Source organism: Argentina silus (assembly GCF_951799395.1).
Source record: "Argentina silus genome assembly, chromosome: 4".
NCBI lineage: Eukaryota > Metazoa > Chordata > Actinopteri > Argentiniformes > Argentinidae > Argentina > Argentina silus.
In genome coordinates, this window is record NC_139658.1 from 24,287,652 (window position 1) to 24,313,379 (window position 25,728).

The window sequence follows — 25,728 nt, forward strand, 5'->3', positions numbered from 1 at the left end:
GCACACTATGCCATGTAATGCTGGTTTAAAGGGGGGGAGGGGGGACTGAGACAGTAAAACAATCGTAGGTGTCAGGACGTTTCTCCACTCCGACCAAAGAGCTTCTCATGACAGAGATGGTGCCTGCCTCTTTCATCTGTCAAATTATGGGTCTGGCAACAGAGTCGATTTCTTCCCGTTAACATTCCTCTATTCCATAAAGTGGAGTCTGCAAACTATTGGCTAAATGGTAATGGACACTCCCCTCCCCGCCCCCAAAAACATAAATTTGTTTTGGCGTCTGTTATTTTGATATCTTCGCCAATTTCCACCAACTTATATTGGATGTGAAAGTCTTTCTATCAAGTCGTATCACGGCAAACACTATTAAAACCCTTCCAACAATAACAGGATAATCCTGGTGGCTCAGAGGACTGAACTAAACACTGATAGCAAGCTGGTTCGTTACAATACAAACATGACACATTATCCTGTTTATGATTAGAGCGCTGGAGCGCTGACACAGCACACGCCGCCAGCAGTGCCCTCCCCCTGCAGTTACAGGAAGGGGGCTGGACATGAAGCCCATTGGTCAACAGCAGTCTGTCAAACTACCCCTGTAGCCTCAGACCCGAGCCTGGTCTGGGCTAGGACCTCTCTCAGTTCACTCCGCAGCAGACCCTGAGGTGGACATTAAGGTTACGGTTGTCCCATTCTCTGATGTGAAGTGCCTCCCTAAAGGCTGGTAATGACTGTGCAATAATGACAAGCTGAGGTGAAGGTTGTTCTGCTGTGTGCAACGCTACAGTACACACCTCCATATGGCTAGTAATTAGGACAAGAGAAAATCACTGAGCACTCTGCGTGTGTGTGACACACACACACACACACACACACACACACACACACACACACACACAGTATTCTAAGTTACCTTCTCTGACACTGACTTCAAAAAGTTTTCCCGAGGCAAGCCTCAGCTTCCCAGACAGAGCAGGCTTGTCTGTCCGTCCGTCTGTCTGTTTAAAACATTCATCAGCTGCGCCTTGCAGCCACACATTGTCTTGCAGCTGCTGGCCAAAGACGCTGGGAAAGACTGGAAATATTTGGCCTGCGGACCACACTGGTAATGTACTGTGTCCTCTCGATGCTCGCTCTCCTTCCATTTCTGCTTTCTGCAGCTTTGATGTTGATTTGGTGGCAGTGGGGAAGTTATGAGGCATAATGGTCCCTGCTGTAAACATGCTATGTTTGCATGTAAGCAATGAGAAAGCACCAAGCTTGTACTTTGGTAGTTATTGTGGTGAAAGCAGCTTTGTACTGTCTCAGGGGTTTTTGTTACAAACCAAAGCTTATTTTAACGATTGTTTAACTCTTCCCTGTCCTTTTGATACTGTAGATACATATTTCAATGTGTGCCTGTAACCATTCAAAGGCCATATTTAACTGTTCTTCAAGGCTAAAGTTGGAGATAGTTACCGAGCTGAAGTCTGTAAAAAGTCTCACTTTTTCCTGATGGTTATTTTTAGCTCTCTGCTCTCCTGTGTTTGTGTTTCTCGTTCTCCATTTGAACCTCGTCATCCCGAGGACCACATTCATCTAAAGACTTTCCAGACTTTTTTTTTTTTTTTTTTCTACTTCTTCCCCCCCTCCTCTCTTCCCCCCCTCCTCTCCACTGTGGATGTGGGCTTTTTTCTCTCTGTAAATCCAGAGTCGATTTATTACTAACCACACCGACTCCTTGCCAGAGGGCCTGGGTTGCATCTCAATAATCTAAAGTGACTTGCTCTCCCTGTTTCCACTCCTCCATCTCTCCTGATATGACAACACAGACTAAGAGCAAGCAAAAGGGAGGACGTCAATCAGGAATTTGCTGTCATCTGTCCAGTCCTGCATCGTCAGTGCAGGTAGGGGAGAGGAGATGAGGAGAGGAGAGGAGAGGAGAGGAGGGAAACTCCTACTTTAGAGTATGGAGACGCACCCCAGGGCTTGCTCCCTGGGGATTAGGCAGAAGTCATTCCTCTGCTTGTTTAAACTTCCTTCCTGTCTTTCACAGATAAGCCAAATCTGCACCATTAGCATACTGCATGTGACGGTTGGGGAAACATTTAAGATCTTCAAATATCTGTTGACAAAAGAAGGTAATCTGAGGCTGTTTACCAATACTTGCATGCCCTATTTTCCTCTGCCTCTAATGTTGGCTGTTTGCATTGCAGTTTCCTGTAAAAGCTTTTGGCTCACCTACAGGAAAATAACAAAGAGACAAAATGGAAGTGCAGACAAAAATCACACTTGTAACAGAACTCAACAACCATTCGCCTAAACGCTCCTCTTGACGGGCAGCTGTTAAGTACTACTGCACAGCATTTACCCAAACTCCCAATCACAGACTAAACAACTCCATTACCTATACTGTACCTACTCTGGTGTGGATAGGTAATAGGTACCTATCCATTACCTATACTGTACATCCACACCACTTCTCCAAAGGTAACACTTTATACAGATCCCAGTCGGTCCTCAATTACAGACCTGGGGGCAGCATGGAGACTGGCTATTGCTGCTGCAGATAGACCTTGTTATTAGGGAGGCAACACAGCAACACGTAACCTGTACATCATGACAGAGAGGTATATGAAGGACCATGCAGGAGTGAAACCCTTCTTTGTCTTCAAGCCTCTCCCCTATGTTCCAGATCACCTCCAGCTATGAGGTGTAAGCAGGCCATCATCTCTCTGTCCCTGCTGGTCTCCCTGAGCCTGGCTCTGTCCCACGACCAGACCCAGGACCAGGACCAGACTCAGCCCCAGCGTGGTGCACTATCCCGGGGGAGGAGGAGGCCGGGGCAGGGCCTGGGGCAGAGGAGAGGGAGACCCAGAGAGAGGCACCAGCATCACCACGACTCCTCTCAAGCCCTGATCCGACTGGGCAGCCTGCCAGCCAACCAGGTGGGAGACGATGGAGCGTCTATCTTCATAGAGTCGTACAAGAGCATCAACCAACAGCAGTCCAACTACAACGTCATACCAGGTTAGTTCACTACTGCTGCTGCCTCGTCCTTCTCTGAAGCAGGATGTGCACCGTGTGTTAGTGATTGTGTGGGCGGAAGTGGAGGTAATGATGACAAATGACTAAATGTCTTAGGTTAATGAGAGAGGGGCAATCAGAGAGAGAGAGAGAGAGAGAGAGAGGGGCAATCAGAGAGAGAGAGAGAGAGGCAAACATAGAGAGAGAGGGGCAATCAGAGAGAGAGAGAGGGGCAATCAGAGAGAGAGAGAGAGAGGCAAACAGAGAGAGAGGGGCAATCAGAGAGAGAGAGAGGGGCAATCAGAGAGAGAGAGAGAGGGGCAATCAGAGAGAGAGAGAGAGAGAGAGAGAGAGAGAGAGGGGCAATCAGAGAGAGAGAGAGAGAGGCAAACATAGAGAGAGACAGAGAGAGACAGAGTGAGAAAGAGGGATATAGAGAAAGAGACAAACAGAGAGAGAGAGAGAGAGAGAGAGAGAGAGACAGAGTGAGAAAGAGGGATATAGAGAAAGAGACAAACAGAGAGAGAGAGAGAGACAGACAGAGAGAGAGAGAGAGACAGACAGAGAGAGACAGAGAGAGAGAGAGACAGAGAGAGAGACAGAGTGAGAAAGAGGGATATAGAGAAAGAGACAAACAGAGAGAGAGAGAGAGAGAGAGAGAGAGACAGAGAGAGAAAGCAGTGTCATCTCAGGTTATTACATGCCTCTTACTGCAGCTGCCTGCTGCTACAATACAGAGGATGTTTGTTTTGCTTGAGCAGCCACCCGTACTGCATGCTCAGTAATTCACTTCCTACACTATCAATCATTGGAACAATTTGGCGATTTGAAATCGGTTTGCGGCGACATAGCTGGAACAAGCAGAGGGTTAACTGTCAGACAAATCTGCACATTTGAATTCCATCCTTTTCCTAAGTTTGAGGCTCATCATTATTTTTTCACACTCGGGTCACTCCGATCCAGGGGAGGCTGGTGGAGGTAGAAATCAGAGGATGGGCACATTGTGTTTGATACCATTCCTCATTCCATTCATTACAATGAGCCCGTCCTCTGATTTCCACCTCCACCAGCCTCTACTGCTCAGATCACACAACGCGTCACATATCTGCTTCCCCCTTTTCAGGCAGGGGGAAGGGGCTGTTGGTTCAGGGCACAGCCAGGCAGGGAGAAGGGGCTGTTGGTTCAGGACACAGCCAGACAGGGAGAAGGGGCTGTTGGTTCAGGACACAGCCAGGCAGGGAGAAGGGGCTGTTGGTTCAGGACACAGCCAGGCAGGGAGAAGGGGCTGTTGGTTCAGGGCACAGCCAGGCAGGGAGAAGGGGCTGTTGGTTCAGGACACAGCCAGGCAGGGAGAAGGGGCTGTTGGTTCAGGACACAGCCAGGCAGGGAGAAGGGGCTGTTGGTTCAGGGCTAGGACAATGTCATGGTTTACAGTATGATGTAACAGCAGCAGGAATTCCTGATTCATCAGGAAATTACATTCCTGAAAATGGCCTAATCAGCATAGTCACTGTGGTCGCCTTTCAGCTCCAAGCCTTCTTCAGCACAGAGCACTGCGTATGGTAATACCACCACGTCCACAGTGGTATTATGCCACCGATGAGGCATTAAAAATAGAAACATAAATGATGATTTATGTTTCTATATTTCACTACCGATCTTCCGCCGTAGATTGAAGACCCGTCTCTTCAGGCTACATCTTAACCTCTTCACCCCCACTACCCCTCTGTTCCTCTCCTGTTAATAAAAAAAAAAATATATCCTTCTTCTAACATTACGACTGCCAATGGCCCCTGGTCTGAGCATTGATTACCTTATCTTATGATGACTCATGGATAGATGATTCACTTACTTAAACAAATGTATTTGTTGTAAGTCGCTTTGGATAAAGGCGTCTGCTAAATGCCGTAAATGTAAATGTCTATTTGAGAGTGCTGGCTGTATAATTTACTTTGTGGATCAACCCTGGGCTGTACAGCACCCAAAGGCACTTTGATCAAAACTGAACTTTATTTAGAGTCTTTTCCTTATTTCTGATTCTCTAGATTCACTAAAGACTGAAAGGAGTGCAACTCTCACCCAGTCTGAACTCAAGACAAGGCCAAATACAGTGCCAGCCCCAACTCCCGACACCGAATAGTGTTTTGTGGGTAGTATCACAGCATGGCATGACAATGTCAATTATGTAATACTATGTGATTACAGTGTGCTTATGGACTTGCATTGTTTCGTGAGACAGGCCACCATTCACATTAAATAAACAAAATAAAGTCGGGGGGGGGGGTTCAGATCAAAATTGGCAGAATGCTTAAATCTTGTAGGCTTTTTATGCTTAGTGAGGAATCACAACGGTGCATATTTGGGTAAAGAGGTCTCCACGAGAACCACAGTAATGAAGTCGAGCAATTGTGGGTCTTTGGGTCTGATGTTTTGAACCGTTATTGATACCATGTGTGGAAGGGAAGGAAGGCGTGAGGAAACGCAGATGGACGAGAAACGCAGGAAATCATAAAATAACAGGCTAATCACTGCCTCCATTGTGTGTCATGGCCTCTCTGTGACGGTCAGGGTTCGAACCCGGGTCTCCGACGTGGAAGACCCAAGCGTCTACCGTTACACCAAGAGGATCTCCTCAGGTTCTGAGGCCCGGGTGGGACCTTGAGTTTGCATGTCTCAGACAAGAGTGTGATTCCAAACCACCTCCACTACATCTCCATAGCAGGGATGGTGAGAAAACATGAACTCTCACTGCTACTTGTTGAAGTGCAGCCCAGTAAATAAAGAACATAAAGAAGCTTATGATGTAACAGGGCTGCTAATGAATACGCCTCTATGTTGAAACCTTTCTATGCCATTTTTTACACTTAAGGGGGGGGTCCAAGGTACTGACAACCACCTGGCTGTAGCCAGTGATGTAGTGGAGAGTAAACGCATGTAAATGCTTTTGAAACACCTTTTTGTTGGGGGGGGGGGGGGGGGGTGAGTAGTGTTTAAGCACCTTTTATTAAATATGCACGTATTTTAAAGCTTTTACGCTTACGTCATTTTCTCCAGTGTCCAGCATTTAGGCACCTTTTTGCCGACACCACTACATCCCTGCCTGTAGCCTGTAGCCTGTAGCCTGTAGCCTGTAGCCTGTAGCCTGTAGCCTAGCTTACAATCACCTGCTTTGTCTGTTGAAGGGCCACAAATCCTAAGAAGATAATGTGGTAGGAGGGCACAAATTATTTCTCTGTCTGTTTCTCACAGTAAGTACAGGTGGCAACAGACATAACTATCAGCTTTTACCATCACTCTCAGAAATGATGACAAAGTCTCACCTGTGTGTATGTGTACTATGGTATCACTGTGTTGTGTTTTCTCAGAGAAAAGAAGGGCCTCTGTGTGTGTGTGTGTGTGTACTAGGGTCTCACCATGTTGTGTGTTTTCCTCTAGGAAAGCAGGGTCAGTGTGTGTACCAGGACATCACCATGTTTGACAAGGCCGTGTGGTCTCCCAAGCCCTGCATCACCTGCCTCTGCTCCAACGGGCAGGTGTTGTGTGACGAGGTCATCTGTCCCATAATGCACTGCCACTTCCCCTTCATCCCTACTGGGGAGTGTTGTCCTGTCTGCATGGACACAGGTACAGTATCCCCCTCCCGACCCCCCCATTTAATTGATCCTTTATCAGGTTCCTAAACCGTGCTATCCTTTATCAGGTGCCAAAACCGTGCTATCCTTTATCAGGTGCCTAAACCGTGCTATCCTTTATCAGGTGCCTAAACCGTGCTATCTGCAAGCTGCTCTTCATATATCTACAGCATCTATGACATACAAGTAATCTGTGGATTACTATGAAACCTTTAACTGGTGGTGGATTATTGATAATATATGAAACCTTTAACTGGTGGTGGATTATTGATAATGTATGAAACCTTTAACCTTGGTAAAAACCTAAACTCTAGCAGCCTGAGGGGGTAAATACTGCATGAAGTGGTGTGTCGGTGTATCTGTGGGTCTCTTTCTGCTACTTCTGTACCATAACACCCATCTGCCTGTCCTTCCTTATTCTCTCCCTCCCTCCCTCCCTCTCTCCCTCCCTCCCTCCCTCTCTATCATTACTGTGTGACTACGTGCTGTTGGCTGGCCCTGCAGTCCCAGATGTTCCTGACTTCTCTGGCGATTCTGCAGTACCCAACGACCCCAGCGACCCCGACCCTGACCACAGTGACCCCGGCTTTGACCCCGTGCTGCAGCCTGGCGGGCCCCTCACCCAGGCCCAAATCGATCAGATCCTGAGGAGGGAGGAAGAGGAGCACTGCAAGGAAGAGGAACGCCTCCTCAAGAAGGATGCCGAGCGAAAGAGGAGGAAGCAGCAGAAGAAAGAGGAGATGGAAAAGCAGAGGAAGCTGGAGTGGGACAGGAGGAGAGCGGAGGAAGAGCTGCTGAAGGTGAAGATGGACAAAGAGGATGAGGAGAGGAGGCAGAAAGAGGAGGAGAGGAGACAGGTTGAGGAGGACAGGAGGAAGAAAGAGGCGGCAGAGGCAGCCGCACGGGCGAAGGAGAGAGAGCTGGAGGAAGAGAGGATGAAGCAGGAGATGGAGCTGAAGGAGAAGCTGAGGCTACTGGAGTGGGATGATGATGAGGAGGAACAGCCGGAGGAGGAACAGGAGGAAGAGGAACAGGAGGAAGAGGAGACTGTGTGGCTGAGAGGAGATGTCTTCCAAATGTCCCCGCGGCAACCGACCGAAGAAGGCGTCCCACGTCTCATCCAACCCGCCGAGGAGGAAGACGAGGAAGAGGAGGAGGGGGAAGATGAGGGAGTGGAGGAGGAGGAGGAGGAGGAAGATGTGGGAGTGGAGGTGATATTGACAAGAGCTGACTTCAATCTCCCTCCGGGCTGTGACATCTCTGATGTCACCGTGACGTGTGAGAACGCCAGACTCACCAACTTCCCTGCTCTGTCCATCCCTGAGCTCAAATCACTCAGTCTGGAAGGTAAGGCAGCCAATCACGTTCAGTTTGATCAATCTTTATTGTTCCCTAAGGAAAATTCAGCCCCGTATTACACACAGGCTGGTGGAGGTAGATATCGGAGGATAGGCTCATTGTAATGCACGGGACATGCACATGTCTGATACCATTCCTAATTCCATTCCATGCATTACAATGAGCCCGTCCTCCGATTTCTACCTCCACCAGCATCACCTGACACAAATGGAGCACACACACAGAGCCTACATCATACAAACAAATGTATACAAATGACAGTAGAAGAAGTTAAATGCACCACATTTGCAAAGTTACCCACACAAGGTAGAAACTGAGGGAAAAGCCTAAGCTAACCTAAGCCCAAGCTAGGCTAACCTAAACCTAAGATAACCTAAGCCTAAACTAACCTAACCTAAGCCTAAACTAAGCTAAGCTAAACCAACCTAACCTAAGCTAAGCTAAGCTAAACTAACCTAACCTAAGCTAACCTAAACTAACCTAACCTAACCTAAGCTAATCTAACCTAAGACTAAGCTAAGCTAAACCAACCTAACCTAAGCTAAGCTAAACTAACCTAACCTAAGCTAAGGTAACCTAAGACTAAGCTAAGCTAAGCTAACCTAAGCTAACCTACGCTAGGACACAACGTTTCTCTTCTCATGCCTGTTGGCTAATCTACTGCATTTAGCTGCTCTTCAAATGTCTGTTGGTGTTATGAACAGCATAATTACAATACAGAAGCACGCTAAGTTGAACCATTTAGGCCTTGTCTGAACTTGCAGGGCTAGCGCCACAGACAGCCAAGGCACCTGGGGAGGCTGGTGGAGGTAGAAATCGGAGGACGGGCTCATTGTAATGCATGGAGTGGAATAAGGAATGGTATCAGACACCTACAATGAGCCCGTCCTCGGAGTTCTACCTCCACCAGCCTCCCCTGAACAGCACTGCAACAGCGATCAGTCCACAGCTGAGACCGGGAGGCTAGACTTGAGGATAACGGAAACCTGAATTGTTTCTCTGCATGGATGACCTATGATCCCCTAATAATAATACATTAATAAATCATTGAAATGATATAGTGCTTTCCTAGGATCCAAAGACACTCAATAAACAATAATAAAACTTAATTATCATCAACTGCCAGGTAACTCCATCTCAACACATGAATGTTTATCATCAACTGCCAGATAACTCCATCTCAACCATCCCGGTGGGAGCCTTCAACGGAATCCCTAACCTGGAGTGGATCAACCTTGGCAAGAACAAGCTCACATCTGCAGGCATCGCCCCGCAAGTGTTCAGAGTAAGTCAGGAGTCTATTTCACAACGCAACCTAGCGCCAACTGTGTGTGAATTGTCTGAGTAGATCACTGGTTTTATAAGCACATAACAGAATAAATGGATTTGAAACTGAGATGGAAATAACATGTCTGGTGAAAGCACAAGTCGGCATTCTTTGGTTGATTGTTTAAATCTATCTTGTTTTGCCATCCAAAGCAAACAGCATCGCGTATGATATTTCACTAACAAACGGACCAGAGCAAATATTTTGTCTCGGCTAAACATTTCAGAATTGTAAATATTGAATTTGTTGGATCTAGACTCAATGGAAGACTTGTTCACGTATACAAACTCACCGATTTAACCCATCTATCTGACACCAACAACAGATTTTACACACACACACACACACACACGCACACACACACACAAAGCGTTTAAGCAGGCAGGGGTTCATGGAGATCTGCTTCACCCTCACTTCACCCCGCTCAAAGAGAAACCTGCAGAAACCCTTTCAAACAAAAACAAAATTCCATGGCACGTGTTCAAAAGGACCCTCTGAGGTTCAGGAATACACTGGGCTTTTCTTTCCCGTTTCCACCAGCTACAGTAGATCCATAGAGCTGGTACAGTCAGTCCATCACAACAGAGCAGAGGAGGCAGACATCGGAGGACGGGCTCATTGTAATACACGGAACGGAATGAGGAACGGTATCAAACACACGTATTCCTATTCATTACGTTCCATGCATTACAATGAGCCCGTCCTCCGATTTCTGCCTCCCCTGCAAGAGAGGTAGACTGAGGTGGCAGCTGAGAGGTAAGAGAGACAACAAGACGCTCCCCATCCTGACAGACAGCCAATATCAATGTCATGGAAAGAATAACACTGTCTTTTACTTCCCGATCTACGGTATTTAATTACACATTCTTGGCAGAATATCCCACAGTATGACTTATGCTATCATAGAACCCTGACCTGACTGAAACGTGTCTTGTGAATGTGTGTTGTTGTTAGAGTCTGAAACAGCTGTCTCGGCTGTACCTGGACGGGAACCTTCTGGAGCAGGTCCCTGCAGACCTCCCTCCCACACTGCAGGAGCTCAAGATCAACGAGAACCAGCTCAAAGGCATCGACGACAACAGCTTTCAGGGTAAAACAGAACAACAAACACATCTGTTGACTGTTGTTGACTGCTGTTGATCGAGGAGCAAGACCCCAAAGCATTTCACTACGTTAATTATGACTGTATGCGATGTACCTGACAAATAACATCTGATTTGATCTGATTTGAAAACAAAACTACTGTCTATCTAGTTGTTGCGCAAAATCATGATGCTGGGTTTTGGGGCATTTCAGGCCATTCATTGAGTAAAATAATCAAATAATAGTCAAAGAAAATAACTGAAACCATACAGTATAAATAACCTGGTAAATATAAACATACTTTGGGATTGCACAAATAAACACAGCTGTTTGTTCAATCAAGAATGGCGGTAACAACAATGAACCTAGTGAGATGTACTTGACCAGAGTCCTGTAGGAAACCAGAAAACACCTCTCACCAGAGTCCTGTAGGAAACCAGAAAACGCCTCTCACCAGTATGCTTTGTAATTCGTCATAAACAATCAACATAGCAAAACCGAGTAGTGTTCTTAGGAGAATGCCTCAACAACACGCTTCGATATTCCAGTGTGAAAACGCCTCACTAATACAGAACGTCCTGTGGTTCCTCTCAGATCTGAGGAACTTGGTGACCCTGGAGCTGGAGGGGAATGTTCTGAGTGAAGGGAACGTGGACCCACTGGGCTTCACACCTCTGACCCAGCTGAACTACCTCCGCCTGGGGAGGAACCACTTCCGCACCCTCCCCCAGGGCCTCCCCTCCTCTCTACTGGTGAGCCGTCCTGGACGTTGTCTATTACTCTATACAGCTGGTCTGTATGCAGGCCGGAACTTGCATGCTTTATCTCATCCATGGTTTATTGAAGAGGGACGGATTCAAACACATCAAAGACGTCTGATGCACTGCACTACAGTTTAAACGTTATGCATTTACATTTATGGCATTTAGCAGACGCCTTTATCCAAAGCACATACATTTGTTTAAGGAAGTGAATCATCTATCCATCGGTCATCATAACATAAAGTAATCAATGCTCGGACCAGGGGCCATAGGCAGTCACAATGCTAGAAGAAGGATTTTTATTTTTTTTAGGATAAAAACTTGTACAGGGGGGTAGTGGGGGTGAAGAGATCTTTAGGAGGGACAGTTAACACCAGACCTAAAAAACAACCCTGTAACTATTTACCTTGATATAGAAAAGTCCAATCTACTAATTCTCAGTGTAATGGTCTTATTTAAGACTTATGTAGAGTGTGTTGAAGGTGCCCAAGAAGTACTGCTGACATTTCTGACCCATTTTCTCTTTAAACCTTGAGCTGGGTTAAGTGGGTTTACCTGTGGGAAACCATTGGAGTAAACATAATAATTATGGCAAACCAAAACACTCAAACCTACCACAGACAGATGCTTGCTCAGCAGAAACCCCGGCCAAACACATTCAATTACACTGCGTGAAAATACAACTGAAATTGGATAAATCCATATAAACACTCTCATTTTATAATTTCTTCCAGGAACTGTATCTTGAAAACAACCTAATAGAGGAAATATCTGAGTCGGTTCTGAATCACACCACCAACCTCAACGTGATCATACTGAGACACAACAGACTGGACGAGTCCAAGATCGCTCCTCTCGCCTGGATCAACCACAAGTGAGATGGCAACATGAGCTTTTGGGAGATTTGGTCTCACGGTTATTAAATGTTTTAAATAGTCCAGCATAAATAGGATCATCTGCTGAACAATAATACTAACACAGTTCTCTGGTTCTCTCACTCTCCTCTCCTCCCTTTCCTCTCCCTCAGTCTTTCTCACCATCTCCCCCCTGCTGTCTCCCCCCTGCTGTCTCCCTTCCACCAGCTCTTCTCTTCTCCTCTCCTCCTCTTTCTCTCTCTCTCTCTCTCCACTCCCTCTCTCCTGCTGCTATTCTCAACCATTTTTTTCAAGGCTTTCAATTCAGAGCAAAAGGCACTTTTAGATACTGTATCTAAGGGATATCAACCCATTCATGTCTGTGTCTCTCTCTCTCTCTCTCTCTCTCCTTCACTTGACAGAAACCTCGAGTCCATCGACCTCTCTTACAACCAGCTGTACCTGGTGCCCTCCTACCTGCCCAGGCCCCTGGTTCACCTGGTACTGGTGGGCAACCAGATCGAGAGGATCCCTGGTTGGGTGTTTGCCCACATGTACCCTGGCATTGAGTACCTGTACCTGTCCTATAACAAGTTGGACAGGGACGGGGTAGAGCCAGAATCCTTCTTCGGTTCTTACAACTCCATGGTGGAACTGTGTTTGGACCACAACCAGCTGGTCACGGTTCCCCCCGGCATCAATGAGATGAGAACACTGCACTTCCTCCGACTCAACAACAACAAAATCAGGTACTGATTTTAGGTGCAGCCTGATGTAATGGCAAGTGTGTTTACAGCCTTAATGCATGAGCCTGCCTGGCGGCTGATATGTACAGCACCAGTCAAACTTGCCAAGAGTGTGCAAAGCTGTCATCAAAGCAAAAGGTGGCCACTTTGAAGAATCTAAAATATAAAACATATTCTGGTTTGTTGAACAATTTTTTGTTTACTACATAATTCCATATGTGTTCCTTCATAGTTTTGATGTCTTCAATATTAATCTACAATGTAGAAAATAATAAAATAAAGAAAAACCATTGAATGAGAAGGTCTGTCCAAACTTTTGACTGGTACTGTATGTACGTGCTTTAGCCAATTAAGAGGAATATCGCTGTCTTGCCAATACTGTAGCTAGGAATTTTCTGAAGAACATTCAGATTTGGAGCCTAAATTCACTAGACTGCACTGGCAAAGCTATTGTTGTTGTCAAGATTATGTAAAGAGGAAATACTAAATAGATTATTCATCATAACCAAGGGATAAAACTAATATAGATCTGAAACTACGCAGTTCACCTTCATTCTGCTTTCAGATAGAGTACTGTGCTCATCAGACATGGAGAGATCTTCAGGGTAGACTGAGGTTGGAGCACCTGGTCCCTTACATCAGTTTTAAGTCCTTGGTTCGGGACCAGCTCACAGAAACATGCTCTTGTTTTGATTGACTGATGTGTGTATTTTGTTGTGTTTTTTAAGGTGTTTTGTAATCATGTTTGAACTGTAAACACTCCCGCAAAAGAGGCCTCAGTCTCAGTGTCTCTTCCTGGATAAATATGTTCAATAAATGTAAAAAAAAATGCACCACTTTGTCGTCTTGACAACATAAAACACAACAAGCTTGTTCGGCTTCCACAGTGTTGACGACATTCTTGAGAAGCCAAAAAGTAAACCTGTGATGACTCATCCTGCAGGAACTTTGCAATGGACGCCATCTGTGATCCCCTGAACAATGAGGACTCGAGCCTCGTCGCCGTACGTCTGGAGAACAACTTCATCGACCCCAGGAGAATCTCCCCAACAGCCTTCTCCTGCGTACGGTCCTACTCCAGTGTCGTTTTGAAACCTCAGAGGGTCAAGTGATATGTTTCTACTGTGTATAACATTGTATTTTTAGCAAAGGTCCCGAAAACTAAAGAAAACTTAACTTCATCACCAGCCCCCATCTACAGTATATTTCATTAATAGGCCTACTATGTGACAGATGGCAAAGGTGCTAAAAATACCACAACTGGTGAACTGTGTTAATATATGACCATGACAGAGGAAAAAAACCCGTATTATTGCTACAGTATGAAAATCTATGGAAAATCTATACAGCTTCCATTTCAAACACGGTCTTCTTCTAAAAGAAAAAAATATTACCACAGATGGAAAGAATCTTGATAAGTGAGCCACATCTATTTCACGTTTCCTTTACCTTTTTCATTTAAAGACTGACGCGTTAAAGTGAGACTGAGACCTCCCCGTTAGAAGAGTCTGAGTGAGTCATAAGCGGAGACAGGAGCTGTTGAGGTAACATGTCCGTGGATGCCCTTGTTTCTGTGTGGTTGTTGGCCCCAGTTGAGACGCTTCATGGCTTGTTCGACAGACAGGACACATGGATCAACTTAACCAAAGCCTCAACAAGCAGCACCAGAACTATTAAAAAAGCATCCCACTCATGGCTCTGATCAGGTTCAGATTGCATTGGGTCCCATCAGCATTTGGTAACTGATCCGATGCATTCTTTTAGTAACAGCCTCCTAATTGCAAGGTATTTACTTAGACACAACATGGTAATAGCAGTGTAATTACATAGTTATTACATAATAAATACTTATTTTACTTGGAGCTCTTAAATAATGAATTATTCAAAGCACCAACCGTGCTTTGTAATTACAAGGTACATTCGATTTTTCGAATACAATTAGTAAAACGAAGGTAAAATAAAATCTGTCCGTACTCTCTGGGCTCAGAAGGTTAGGAGAGAGAATGTGGGCGGCGGCCTGCCCAAATATGAAACATTCTGTATCAACTGTCTGCGTATGTTGTTGTTGTTGTTTGTTCCAGGTTTAGCATGTATATCGGGGATGTTTAAAATGATGGAGATGGACACCTGTGTAATTAAACTGTTCTATAAGTGTCACTGCTTGTATCGACCTGCCACTTGCACTTGGCTGGCTAAGAGATCGAGTGGGAACATACGTTTATTAAGGTCAATTAAAACATTGTATTGACGACACCGAGTGCCTGCTGAATGCAAATAAATAAGCAACTACAGTGCTTGTTTCGGTTGAAATATTGATCTACAGGTTCTTACTGGTGGGTGCCATTATGATTCATGTTTCTGAGGACAGTATAAATCATACGGTACTTTACATGCATGAACTAAGAAAAGCGACGCTTCAGTACCCCCCTTTCTCCTGTTACCGCCCTGGACCAGGGGAGGCTGGTGGAGGTACAAATCACAACGCATGTGTTTGATACCATTCCTCATTCCGTTCCATGCATTACAATGAACCCGTCCTCCGATTTCTACCTCCACCAGCCTCCCCTGGTCCAGGGTGATAATAGGAGACGCCAAATATCTGACGCCAACCTCCCCTAATACAGGTTGAATGGGTTCATTCCCTCCCTATTCTATGTCTTCTATGAGCAGAGATGAGTGCAAACCCAACAGTGTGATTGTTGGCAAGTCCTGGAAAATGCACTTGTATCAAATGAGCTCTTCAGGCTTCGGGCTTCAGGCTTCGGGCTACAAGGTCATGTAGAGTTTAGGAATAAAAGAACACTGTCAGAGGGAAGAGTTGAATTTCAACTCAAGGTTGTATTACTTACAATTTTATTTGTAAGTAATACAACCTCACAATAGCTGCAATTACTGTTAGCTACAACCCACCGAACTGCACATCTCTCTTTTAGAATATTTACTTCAAATACAGAGAGATACGTTTCCCTTTGTTGACTGTCCCTGTATGACAGCAATGAAAGAAAGACCTTATTTTGAGGTCAAACTAAGAGATTAAAGGTTTTCGCCCGCTGACTGCAATCCTCCTTCTTCTGCCACTCTGAACACCACAGATGGTTTCTGTGTTAACCAACCATGAATCACAGATCTAATGGCTGTCATATGACTTCTCAGTGATGATGCTGTAGGTATGAAATTTCAATCAAAATTCATTTTTAGCTGTTGTTCAGAGTCAGTAGTCAGTCGGTAATTCTTTCCCCTCATTTCAAAGAGAACACACACACACACAGTCATAACACTCACAGCAGTTGGTTTGCGTACATGGAAATAGCACCATGGCAACTGTCTGTGACTGTGGTCTCTGTGCTAAAGGCGAACCTCAAAGCTGAGATCATGAGGATTTGATTTCCAGGCTCAAGCTTGAATTAATCTGATCTAGAATCAGTTTCTGAGAACTTCATCACGCTGGGATGAACTTAAACCCACTGTTGGCTATTCAAGTAAAGATGATGTGCTGCAAAGCATTTTTGGGAAATTTACCCTGTATCTGTGCTTTAAACGCACCTGACATCATGAGGATTTGATTTCTATGCTGAACTTGAGCAAAGTGATCTGGTTATGAAGGAATAGAGAGATGTCTCTATCTTGAGTCTAATTACCCTTAATCCAGCAAAAACTGAGAGACATGATTTCACGGTATGAAATACACTGACAGTAACCACTGAATATTTCAACAATGAAACACATGACTAAAGCAACCTCCATGGAAAGCTGTGTGTAAGCTGCATACCAGATCTTACTGATCTCTGGAAAATATGACATCCAACAGGGGGACTATGCATTGAAACATGAATAAAGGCCCCTCTCCATTATGGTTCATCGCTCTGCCAAACCTGAACATATTTGGAACCTCCGTGTCGGCCATAAGTACCGCTTTGGAGTGGCTTTGGTGCTGCGGCAAGCAAATATCGACGCTGCATGGAAAATGATTATGTAATGGGTATTATCTTATAGCTCCCCTTCGGTTCTTATGGGTAAAGGGCATTTCTGGTCATTCAAAATAATACAATGATAGAATCTGGATCTGATGTTACCGTTTGCAAAGGTAAATGATCACTACTTGGTACTGTATATCAGGGGAGGCTGGTGGAGGTAGAAATCGGAGGACGGGCTCACTGTAATGCATGGAATGGAGTGAGGAATGGTATCAAACACTGCAGTACATATTTGGGAATAACAAAATAATAACAAAATATCCAGTTGCAAGTCAGTATGGGTATAGTCATGTTTTATGCAAACTGATCCTCAAAGTTATGATAGGCATCCAAGAAACAGTAGCAGGACATCAACAGTTGTCGATGTATTAGGGGGAAAAAATAACATTCACAAGCTTCCCAGTTCCAGTTCCCCGTGTTACACAACTCACCACCATCCTCATCTCTGTGAGGCAGGATTCAAATTCATGTATAATATTGAACATGGCAGAGTGCCATCTCCATATGGGGGAGGGTTGGGAGTGAGACTGGGGGCAAGACCTACAGGAAGGCAGGTTGGTGCTGTATATATAAAGACTAAGCACTCTGTATCTAACCTAACAATTTTGGCCCGGTTTCAAGTACTGATGTGGAACACATGACCAGTAACAATGCGATTTCAGAACTAGTCAAGAAGAACACAGATGAAGTCTGTGATGTGTGAGCTGTGAGCTCTTTATTTCAACTAAGCCCTTCCTGCCAGAAGCAGCAACAGCAGCAGCAGCAAGTCCATTTCCATTCAGGGAATTTGGCTTTTCCTGTGATGCATCTTTCCATTGATTTTGAATTGAGTGTGACTGACGTTTGTGGATCGACAGAGAAGTTGTGCTGAGTGGTTTTGTTCATGTGGTCCCTGAGGGCTCTGAGGAGTTAAACAAGGACACGACAACGATACCTGAGGTATGTTATCTACATTACACGTACCACAGAGTAGGATGACGACTTACTGCATTTTCAGGTAAACTGAACTCTGACAGAAACGCAAGATTCATTTGACTTAATGAACTTTGTTAATTGCTTCCTCTCCTCAGAATGTTTTAATAGATTTGGAATATTTTTCTCTCTACAACGAAGTAGGCAAAATTATACATTTGGACAATCTAATGAAAAAAATGGGTAAAGTGTGAGCAATGTTGGACATCATTACCTTAATATTTCTAATAAACGCAATTTTAAATAATCCAATGGGAGTTTTGAATACAACATCTAGCATTTCCATAAAAAGCAGGCATTTTCAGACTGTTCCTGATAAAAAGCTGATTATTCAGCCAGAGTTTTAGTAAACATTGTTAAAGACAATCTGCAGTTCAATACAAATCACACTGTGAGTGGTTAGGGTTTTATTTGCTCTGCTCAGCACCATTTGGTTCAGTACATTGGGGCCCTCAGTGTGAGCTTGTGTAGTTAATAAATCCCCCAAAAATGTAAATATCAACATTTCACATAAATGGATATTGCATTCAACCATATAAAAAGAACAGCTACAAAGCTTTAAATTGGAGGCAACTACACACACATTTCATGAGAAATATTCTTCAAAGTCAAATCCCCCCCCTAAATAGTTACAAAAATGACTGCAAATCTAAAGGACGCTATTCTATTACTTTAGACAACTTCAAACTGTGAAAACTGGGTGAAAACAGTCATCTTTAGATCTACTTTGTTTCATGAAGGGGTCTGCAATGTGAAGTCTTTCCTAATGATGCAGGATGCCGATCCAGACCACCACCAGATACCTGTGGGTTGGCTCCAGAACGGAACAAAGCTGCATTGACTATGACCACAACAGGCAGACCCTGGGCTAAAGTGCTGAATCTCAGAGTTGGCCTTGTAAAAGTGTTTCAGTGTGAGAAATGGACCCGTAGTTCTGCAAAACACTATTTCCAACCCTGCAGACGGTGAATGTGTCAGAAGCATAACAACGTTGGTGTTGGCTGTACAGTCTTAATTCCTGTACAATGGTTCATGGAAACCTTTGGTCGAGTGCTTAAGAGTAAGGACTTCGTGAGGCATTCCCAAGGACTTACAGAGCCTTACAGACTGAAACAGAGGATGTTATGCTACTGCAAGAAAAAAAAAAAAAGGAAAGCTACTGGGTGGAAATAATTAATAAAAATAAACATGGTACTCTTACCAGCATGTTGAAGCACATGAATTATCAAAGCAGTAACCATTAGAAACATTGGAGCAGCCTCTACCGAACACAAACTCCTATTAAAATTATGATAATTTTGCAATACTTTTGTAAAATTCTAAAAACTGAAAGGACTACAGTAATCAACACTGTGATAACAATGGAAGTTGTTAATGACCTTCCAGTGCAGTATGCTGGCTAAAATCATCTGTCTGCTTATGTTTACCTATCAGCTGTTTCCCTCTGACATCATCCTCCTGACGCTGCACCATGAAGACATTCCTTCTGCTGCTGTCCCTTCTGGCACTGTGCCAAGCCAAACCCTACCAACCAATCAACGTCCTGGACTTCATGAGAAACCATGACATCATGATGCGTGACGCGGACGACGATGACGACGACCGTGATGACGATGATGACAACTCGGTGTTTGCCCCGGAGCCCGACTGCCCGTTTGGCTGCCAATGCTCTCTGAGGGTGGTCCAGTGCTCTGATCTGGGTGAGAGACTCTTCCTGACTCTTCGTGACTCTTCCTGTTCAATAACCCATTCCAGCTCACACCTCGTCGCCACAATGAACAGCCTCGCTGAGATGCACAAGCCCCACGTTTTAAACCAAGTTCTAGAACTTCCAAATAACATTGGAGTTCTGATTCAGAATGCCACTTATGAATCATTTCTATGAACAGAATCTTTGATCTTGACTTGTTGATGAGCTAGCACAACAAACCCAAGACATCACATTCTGCAACATGACAATCCTGGCTGTAACAATGTTTATGCAAAACAAATTCTGTGTATTTCTGTCTCCACAGATTTGATAGCAGTGCCAGAGAAGATTCCCACAGACACATTAATGATCGATCTTCAAAACAATTACATAACTGATATCAAGGAGGATGACTTCAAGGGAATGAACAAGCTTTATGTAAGAAAAAACACATCTCATTCTTTAAAGTGGAATTTTACTCTGTAATCCAGTGGATTTGTTGTTTTCATTAATCAATAGCAGACACATTCACAAATTCTGTTTTAAGATGATCTCTGAGTCAAGATATCTCGCTTTCAATGATAACCCTGATCAGTTCTGATGTTCCAAATTGCCCATTTGAGTCAATTCCTACAACTCCCAAGATTCCCCTCTCCCTCCCACACGAGGCCCTTCTGTTGAACAGTGATAGAGCTAGCACCTGCTGCTCTCTGGGAGTCACTGCTGTAGTAGAGCAGGATCAGAGTGCAAAAAGTCTTGTCTGACGTATTTTAACAGTATAAGACTTTTTTTAGGAAGTAAACACAGAACTCGCATTTCGACAGCTATGATACAGCTGCACGCGAAATGATGATAGTTTGAGACGGTATGCATTATGAATTGACCAGAAATACACATGAAAATGGACTTCCCCTTTAAACACACGTTTAACATAACGTAAGTACATATACTTAGCAGCTAACATGCAGCTATCTAAATTGAAAAAGTAGAACATCTACATGCATTTGTTTGGTTTGGCAATAAAATCTGACTCTAGTCCATTTGGCAAATCTACTGAGAGAGTATTTTCCCCTACATAGTAGGCTACTCAGGAGTTAGCTTCACCTTATCTCACCCCCTTCCCCCTACAGGACCACTAGCAGCTGAGAAAGAGACTATGTAGACAACAGTCAGAACAGCCCACTGACATCTGTTCTTAGCTCAAGCCTTTGATTGTGCAAGCTGTCCCATCTGGCAATCAGACCACATTTAAGACCTGAGCCAAGCACTTTATCAGAGAAGTCATCGGAAGCAGTGAAGCACAACAAACACACACACACACGCACACACACACACACACACACACAGACACACCCACACACACACATACACGCTAACCTCAGCGATTGCTTATGTCTCTGCAGGCCCTGTTCCTGGTCAATAACAAGATCTCAAAGATCCACCCCAAGGCGTTCCGTGACATGGAGAGGCTGCAGCTGCTGTACCTGTCCTACAATGTGATGACACAGATCCCTGCTAACCTGCCCAAGAACATCCTGGAACTCAGGCTCCACGAAAACAAGATCAATAAAGTCCAAAAGGAGGCCTTCAAGGGGATGAAGTCGTTGCATGTTCTGGGTAATGTGCCTTATAATACAAAGGTCATTAGGCGATGACTTCAATCAATTGTAGTTAAGGGGAAACAGTATTGCTGGTTCAGAATGTTTATGCTGCATCAAAATGTGGTTGTCATGGGGCTCTGAATTGGTGCCAAAGTATCATAAAGTAAATGTAACATAGAAGTCAGTGGAGGCTGGTGGAGGCAGAAATCGGAGGACGGGCTCATTTTAATGCATGTAATGGAATGAGGAATGGAACACCCATTTGATATCATTCCTCGTATTCCATGCCTCACAATGAGCCCGTCCTTCGATTCCTGCCTCCCCCAGCCTCCCCTAATACAGGTTCAATGAGTTCAAAACTATTTTCTGACATATAAGTCCCTCCCTATTGCTCCCTGTCCCTGTCTTCTATGGGCAGAGATGAGTGCCAATCCACTTGCCAACAGTGGGATTGAGTTGGGGGCTTTTGACGGCATGTCAACCCTGTACCTGAGGATTGGAGAGGCAAAGCTGACAGCTGTACCAAAAGGTAAACAACACCGTCGAGCTACAGTGCATTCTAGAATGTGTAATATGACATTCCTAGAAGGCCGTGTCCCACGTGTGCACCATAGGGCTACTTTGCATCTTAACGTAACGTTTGATTGTCATGTTTTGAAGACCTCCCTTCGTCCCTCACGGAGCTTCACTTGGACTACAATAAGATTGCTAAAGTGGAGGTGGAGGACTTTTACAGATACAAAAACTTGCAGAGGTAAACAAAACAAAACAAACCGAGGTAAACAAAACAAAATAAAGTGAACATGCACATGTAGGGACCTCCAGAGATATAAATGATTGTCAATGAAAGCTAAAATCTTCCTGTGTGTGTTCACAGACTGGGACTGGGTTTTAACCAAATCAAGTCTGTGGAAAACGGAAGCTTGGCCAGTATTTCTAACATCCGTGAAATCCATCTTGATAACAACAAGCTAAAGAAGGTTCCAGCTGGTTTAAACTCGCTCAGGTATCTCCAGGTAAGCTTTGGCCAACTGTTAAGCACTTGAATTATTCAATAAATAAATAGATAAATCATGATTATTGGAACAACGTGAAACAGCAACAGTAGGTAAATTAGCATCCTTCTTTACTCCTACTGGGCATCACCTCAGGTTTACAGGGTCTTGGTTTGAGGCATAAATAACCATAAGCCTATCTGAGCCTTTCTTGGCTTACTTCTACTGTGCTATAATGGCTGACCTTGCCTTCAATGTATCCATATATCTTATCCCCTACCTACCAGGTGGTGTACCTCCATGCTAACAGCATTACGAAAGTAGGGGTCAGTGACTTCTGCCCCGTTAACCCCAGAGCTAAGAAGACCCTCTACACAGGCATTAGCCTCTTCGCTAACCCGGTGAAGTACTGGGAGATCCAGCCTGCTACGTTCCGGTGTGTGTCCGGCCGCAGGGGGGTGCAGCTGGGCAACTTCAGGAGGAGGAAGTAAACTCCCTCCCAATGCAGAGTCACATGGAGGGTTCCCATGTTCCAACACCAGAGGGCGCTACGCTACCACAGCATACAGCTTTTGTGTCTCCACTTAACCAGCCTTGTCTTCAAGGAGACCCAATTAAGCTAGCAGCTAGCCACCAGTGGATGCTCTGTGGAACAACATTAGGATTTATTGTCAATTGATTTCTGTCAGAAAGGAGAGCTTGGTACTTGGTATCATTACTTGAATGAATAAAAAGGCGAGCAATAAAAATAACACTTTGCAATGATAAAACCACAAGGGATCTAAACCAATACCAATACCGCCACCGTTATTTTCCTGTCCCAGTTTTGTCTAAGGGAGTAGATATTGGACAAAGGACAAACTTACTGTTCTATTTCATTTACTTTGTGGCATGAATAATATTTAGCATTGTATACATATTACCATTATCAGGGATGTTGAATATGCTTTCTTTGTGCAGGTTAGATTCACATTAGAAATATGAAAGTAGTATTAAATCAGTATTAAATATGAAAGTATTAAATATGAAAGTATTAAATCGTAATTAATCCTGCTTGATTTACTCCCAGGAACATCTCTGATAAGCATAATGAATAATTCCTATTTAGAGGGTGGAGGTAAAACTTCTCGTCAGTCTTGGTAAGACTGCCGATCATCCAACCCTGGCCCTCTGTACTGTATGAACTACTAGAACTTCACACAAGTCGTCCTACAGCTCCACCTTCTGGCCTTCCAGAATGTTACAATTATGTGGTAGCTACTTTCTAGTGCCCCAAATAACAACCTGCCACAAAATGATGCCCAGTGGCCTTGATGAATGCCAATGATGAATGCCAAAGACACAAACAAGTAATACATAGGTTATTGTTGTGTAATTAATGATTACGATTTTATTATGTACTTTCTAAGTCTCAAAACCTGGAGTAGACCTGTACTGTAAAGTAAGTGATAACAAGATCCCATGTTATGACTACATACATGACTATCTACTCATAACATCACTATGTACCCATAACATAGGGTTTTGTAATCACTTTACACGACAGAAATCTACAGAAAAGGTACTGTAAAACGAAGTGCTATCAAGGTCTTCATATGGAACAACTCTTCAATAAAGCAACAACATCTAGCCCAGATTCTACTTCAATGTTAATATATAAGTTGTCAAACTATGCCCAGATTCATTACCACCAGCACTGGTACCAGCTACAATAGTACCATGTACCTTTACTTTTTTTTTTCATAACACATTGCATGCCTCACTTCTACCTTTAAGCTAAAGACTAGCAGAGTCTAGAACACATGTTGTTAAACATACGTTATTGACATATTACATATGCCATCACTTGAACATGATTTCATGGTGCTTATCTGTTCTGTTCTGATGCGTTGGTATTTATTATGTCTTAATAAACATGAATATTTCCTTTTCTGTGTTTTACATGACACTGTTAAATTTATCTTGAGAAGAAGTTTGTTTAAGACAAATTAACTTGCAAATCGCTATTTATAATGACTAATACTTGTAAGTAAATAGAAACTAAAAAGGACATTTAAGCTCAACTTTCCTCATGTTACCAGTAGATGGCGCTATTGATCAATTGTTAAAAATACTGCTCTCAGAGAAGGTACAGTAGGAGTGAAAATCATGATATATAAATGTAACTAAATATGATGATGTTCAGATTAATTAATCTTTTTAATACATAAGCAGTCACTTTGGTGTATTGTAAAGCGTTGGTTATATGTTTGGATTGGGACGAACACTTAAAACACTTAATGTATTCATAGGCTATAGTTATTTTTCTAAGCTGTGGATAATAACCACTGTCTGGTATTTCGCTATGAGGCCTTACCTAATTTCTATCCCTTGAGTTTATCATCAGGCATAAATATTCATGATCAAAACTACTTCCGGATAATTCTGAAGTAATACAGTCTGTGAGTTTTAGTTTCATGTGGTTTAAATGGAGGAGATAGGAATTCAGAGAATGTCTTATTTCCCGTAAAACAAAGACAACTCACTGATGAGTGAAACCACTCCTCTGTCAGCTTGGACATTTCAGTTTACCTGAGGGACGTGTATACGGGTCACAGGCAAAGCCCTGTTCAGTGTGTGCTGTATCATACTATATGCTACTGACTATAATCCGTGACTATAATTCTTGATTACTGAGGCCCAGTATTGTTGGTCGCACCACATGTCAACATTGTGGTTGTGCTTTTTGCAATTAATCAATTTACATGGACAGTATGTCATCATTTGTTTTAACATTCGATGGCCAGGTGTTTCCCTCATTGGCATGAGGAATAGTATGCCAACATTTGTCACTTTCTTGCCAGTTTGCACCAATGACACAGAGAACTGAGTCGGAGCTACTGGGCAAGAGCGAATTTATGTGGAGCGCACGCACGCACGCACGCACGCCCGCACGCCCGCACGCACGCAAGTGTATACAGGTTTAGTTTGGGCATTGTCCAGGGGAGCTGAAGTACCTGGTAAACGGGTGTGAAACAACAACAGGTCCAGCTCTCCGTGGGTCTCGCAGGCCGAAGCTACATGACTGGAGAACAGATTTAGACCGGTAATGTAAATCAAATGAGACTTCCACAATTTCAAATCGCTTCTCTCTAATACCCCCCTGAAAACAGCCCGTCCTGGGGTTCTTCTCACCACAATCTGAAGACCACTTGGGATAATAAGACTGATTTTCCTTCCAGATGGATTTCCAAGAAGTCCAGGGGTCTATTTCACTATTATTGAATGCCATTTCCCAGAATGGACGACACTGGTATATGGAGACCATGCAATTAGACAAGGTTTTACTCCGGTGGTAAAGATCCCCCCTGGTTTGTTTTTACTAGGGTTGGTGGCTTTGAAGCCTGTGGACAGTGGCCATGTGTGTCTTCCACCGCGACCCCAGGAGGCTAGCCTGCCTGGGCCTGAGGCCTGAGGCCTGAGGCCTGAGGAGGAGGAGGGGGGGGGGGGGGGTGGAGGAGGCAATCAATCCCAATTCTCCACCCTAATCCCCAAACTGTACACTTGCTCACACCCAGTGCTTTTGAATCCTTGATGATGATTATGACGGTTTATTCGATTAGTTAGGATTAATCTTCTGTGTCATCCATCCAGTGTACACTGCAGGGACCCAGGGTGGAGAATTGGGACGCAGGCTAAATGGTCCAAACCTGTTGTGAGTTTGGAGTAGACGTACGTTAGGGGATGGC

General features: G+C 44.1%; 3 protein-coding genes across 5 annotated transcripts in view; 2 read left to right on the top strand and 1 right to left on the bottom strand.

Moving 5' to 3' along the window:
• Positions 1 to 25,728, bottom strand: part of cenpp (centromere protein P) — a 57,641-nt gene that overhangs the window by 4,026 nt on the left and 27,887 nt on the right. The gene's annotated exons all lie outside the window — the stretch shown is intronic.
• Positions 919 to 15,059, top strand: ecm2 (extracellular matrix protein 2, female organ and adipocyte specific). Of its 2 annotated transcripts, none has more exons than XM_083669248.1 (12): positions 919 to 1,105; positions 1,812 to 1,886; positions 2,036 to 2,120; positions 2,675 to 3,009; positions 6,442 to 6,630; positions 7,143 to 7,985; positions 9,167 to 9,282; positions 10,279 to 10,414; positions 11,002 to 11,159; positions 11,903 to 12,042; positions 12,445 to 12,771; positions 13,712 to 15,059. In XM_083669248.1, the coding sequence occupies exons 4-12, from the start codon at positions 2,688 to 2,690 to the stop codon at positions 13,878 to 13,880; spliced, it is 2,400 nt and encodes a 799-aa protein (XP_083525374.1). In that variant the 5' UTR covers positions 919 to 1,105; positions 1,812 to 1,886; positions 2,036 to 2,120; positions 2,675 to 2,687; the 3' UTR covers positions 13,881 to 15,059. The 2 variants fall into 2 exon arrangements, with proteins under 2 accessions (XP_083525374.1, XP_083525375.1); XM_083669249.1 differs by having other exon boundaries at positions 7,179 to 7,985.
• On the top strand, positions 19,159 to 23,856 carry aspn (asporin (LRR class 1)). The gene is made up of 7 exons (XM_083667884.1): positions 19,159 to 19,414; positions 19,730 to 19,842; positions 20,808 to 21,021; positions 21,424 to 21,534; positions 21,666 to 21,759; positions 21,883 to 22,021; positions 22,288 to 23,856. Exons 1-7 carry the CDS (start codon positions 19,186 to 19,188, stop codon positions 22,489 to 22,491), a joined length of 1,104 nt encoding a protein of 367 aa, XP_083524010.1. The 5' UTR covers positions 19,159 to 19,185; the 3' UTR covers positions 22,492 to 23,856.

Coding starts and splice junctions, on each gene's coding strand:
- ecm2 (XM_083669248.1), top strand. CDS start 2,688: ATGAGGTGTAAGCAGGCCATCATCTCTCTGTCCCTGCTGGTCTCCCTG. Junction 6,631..7,142: donor TCCTGTCTGCATGGACACAG/GTACAGTATCCC, acceptor CTGGCCCTGCAG/TCCCAGATGTTCCTGACTTC. Junction 12,043..12,444: donor CTCGCCTGGATCAACCACAA/GTGAGATGGCAA, acceptor TTCACTTGACAG/AAACCTCGAGTCCATCGACC.
- aspn (XM_083667884.1), top strand. CDS start 19,186: ATGAAGACATTCCTTCTGCTGCTGTCCCTTCTGGCACTGTGCCAAGCC. Junction 19,415..19,729: donor GGTCCAGTGCTCTGATCTGG/GTGAGAGACTCT, acceptor CTGTCTCCACAG/ATTTGATAGCAGTGCCAGAG. Junction 21,022..21,423: donor GAAGTCGTTGCATGTTCTGG/GTAATGTGCCTT, acceptor TTCTATGGGCAG/AGATGAGTGCCAATCCACTT.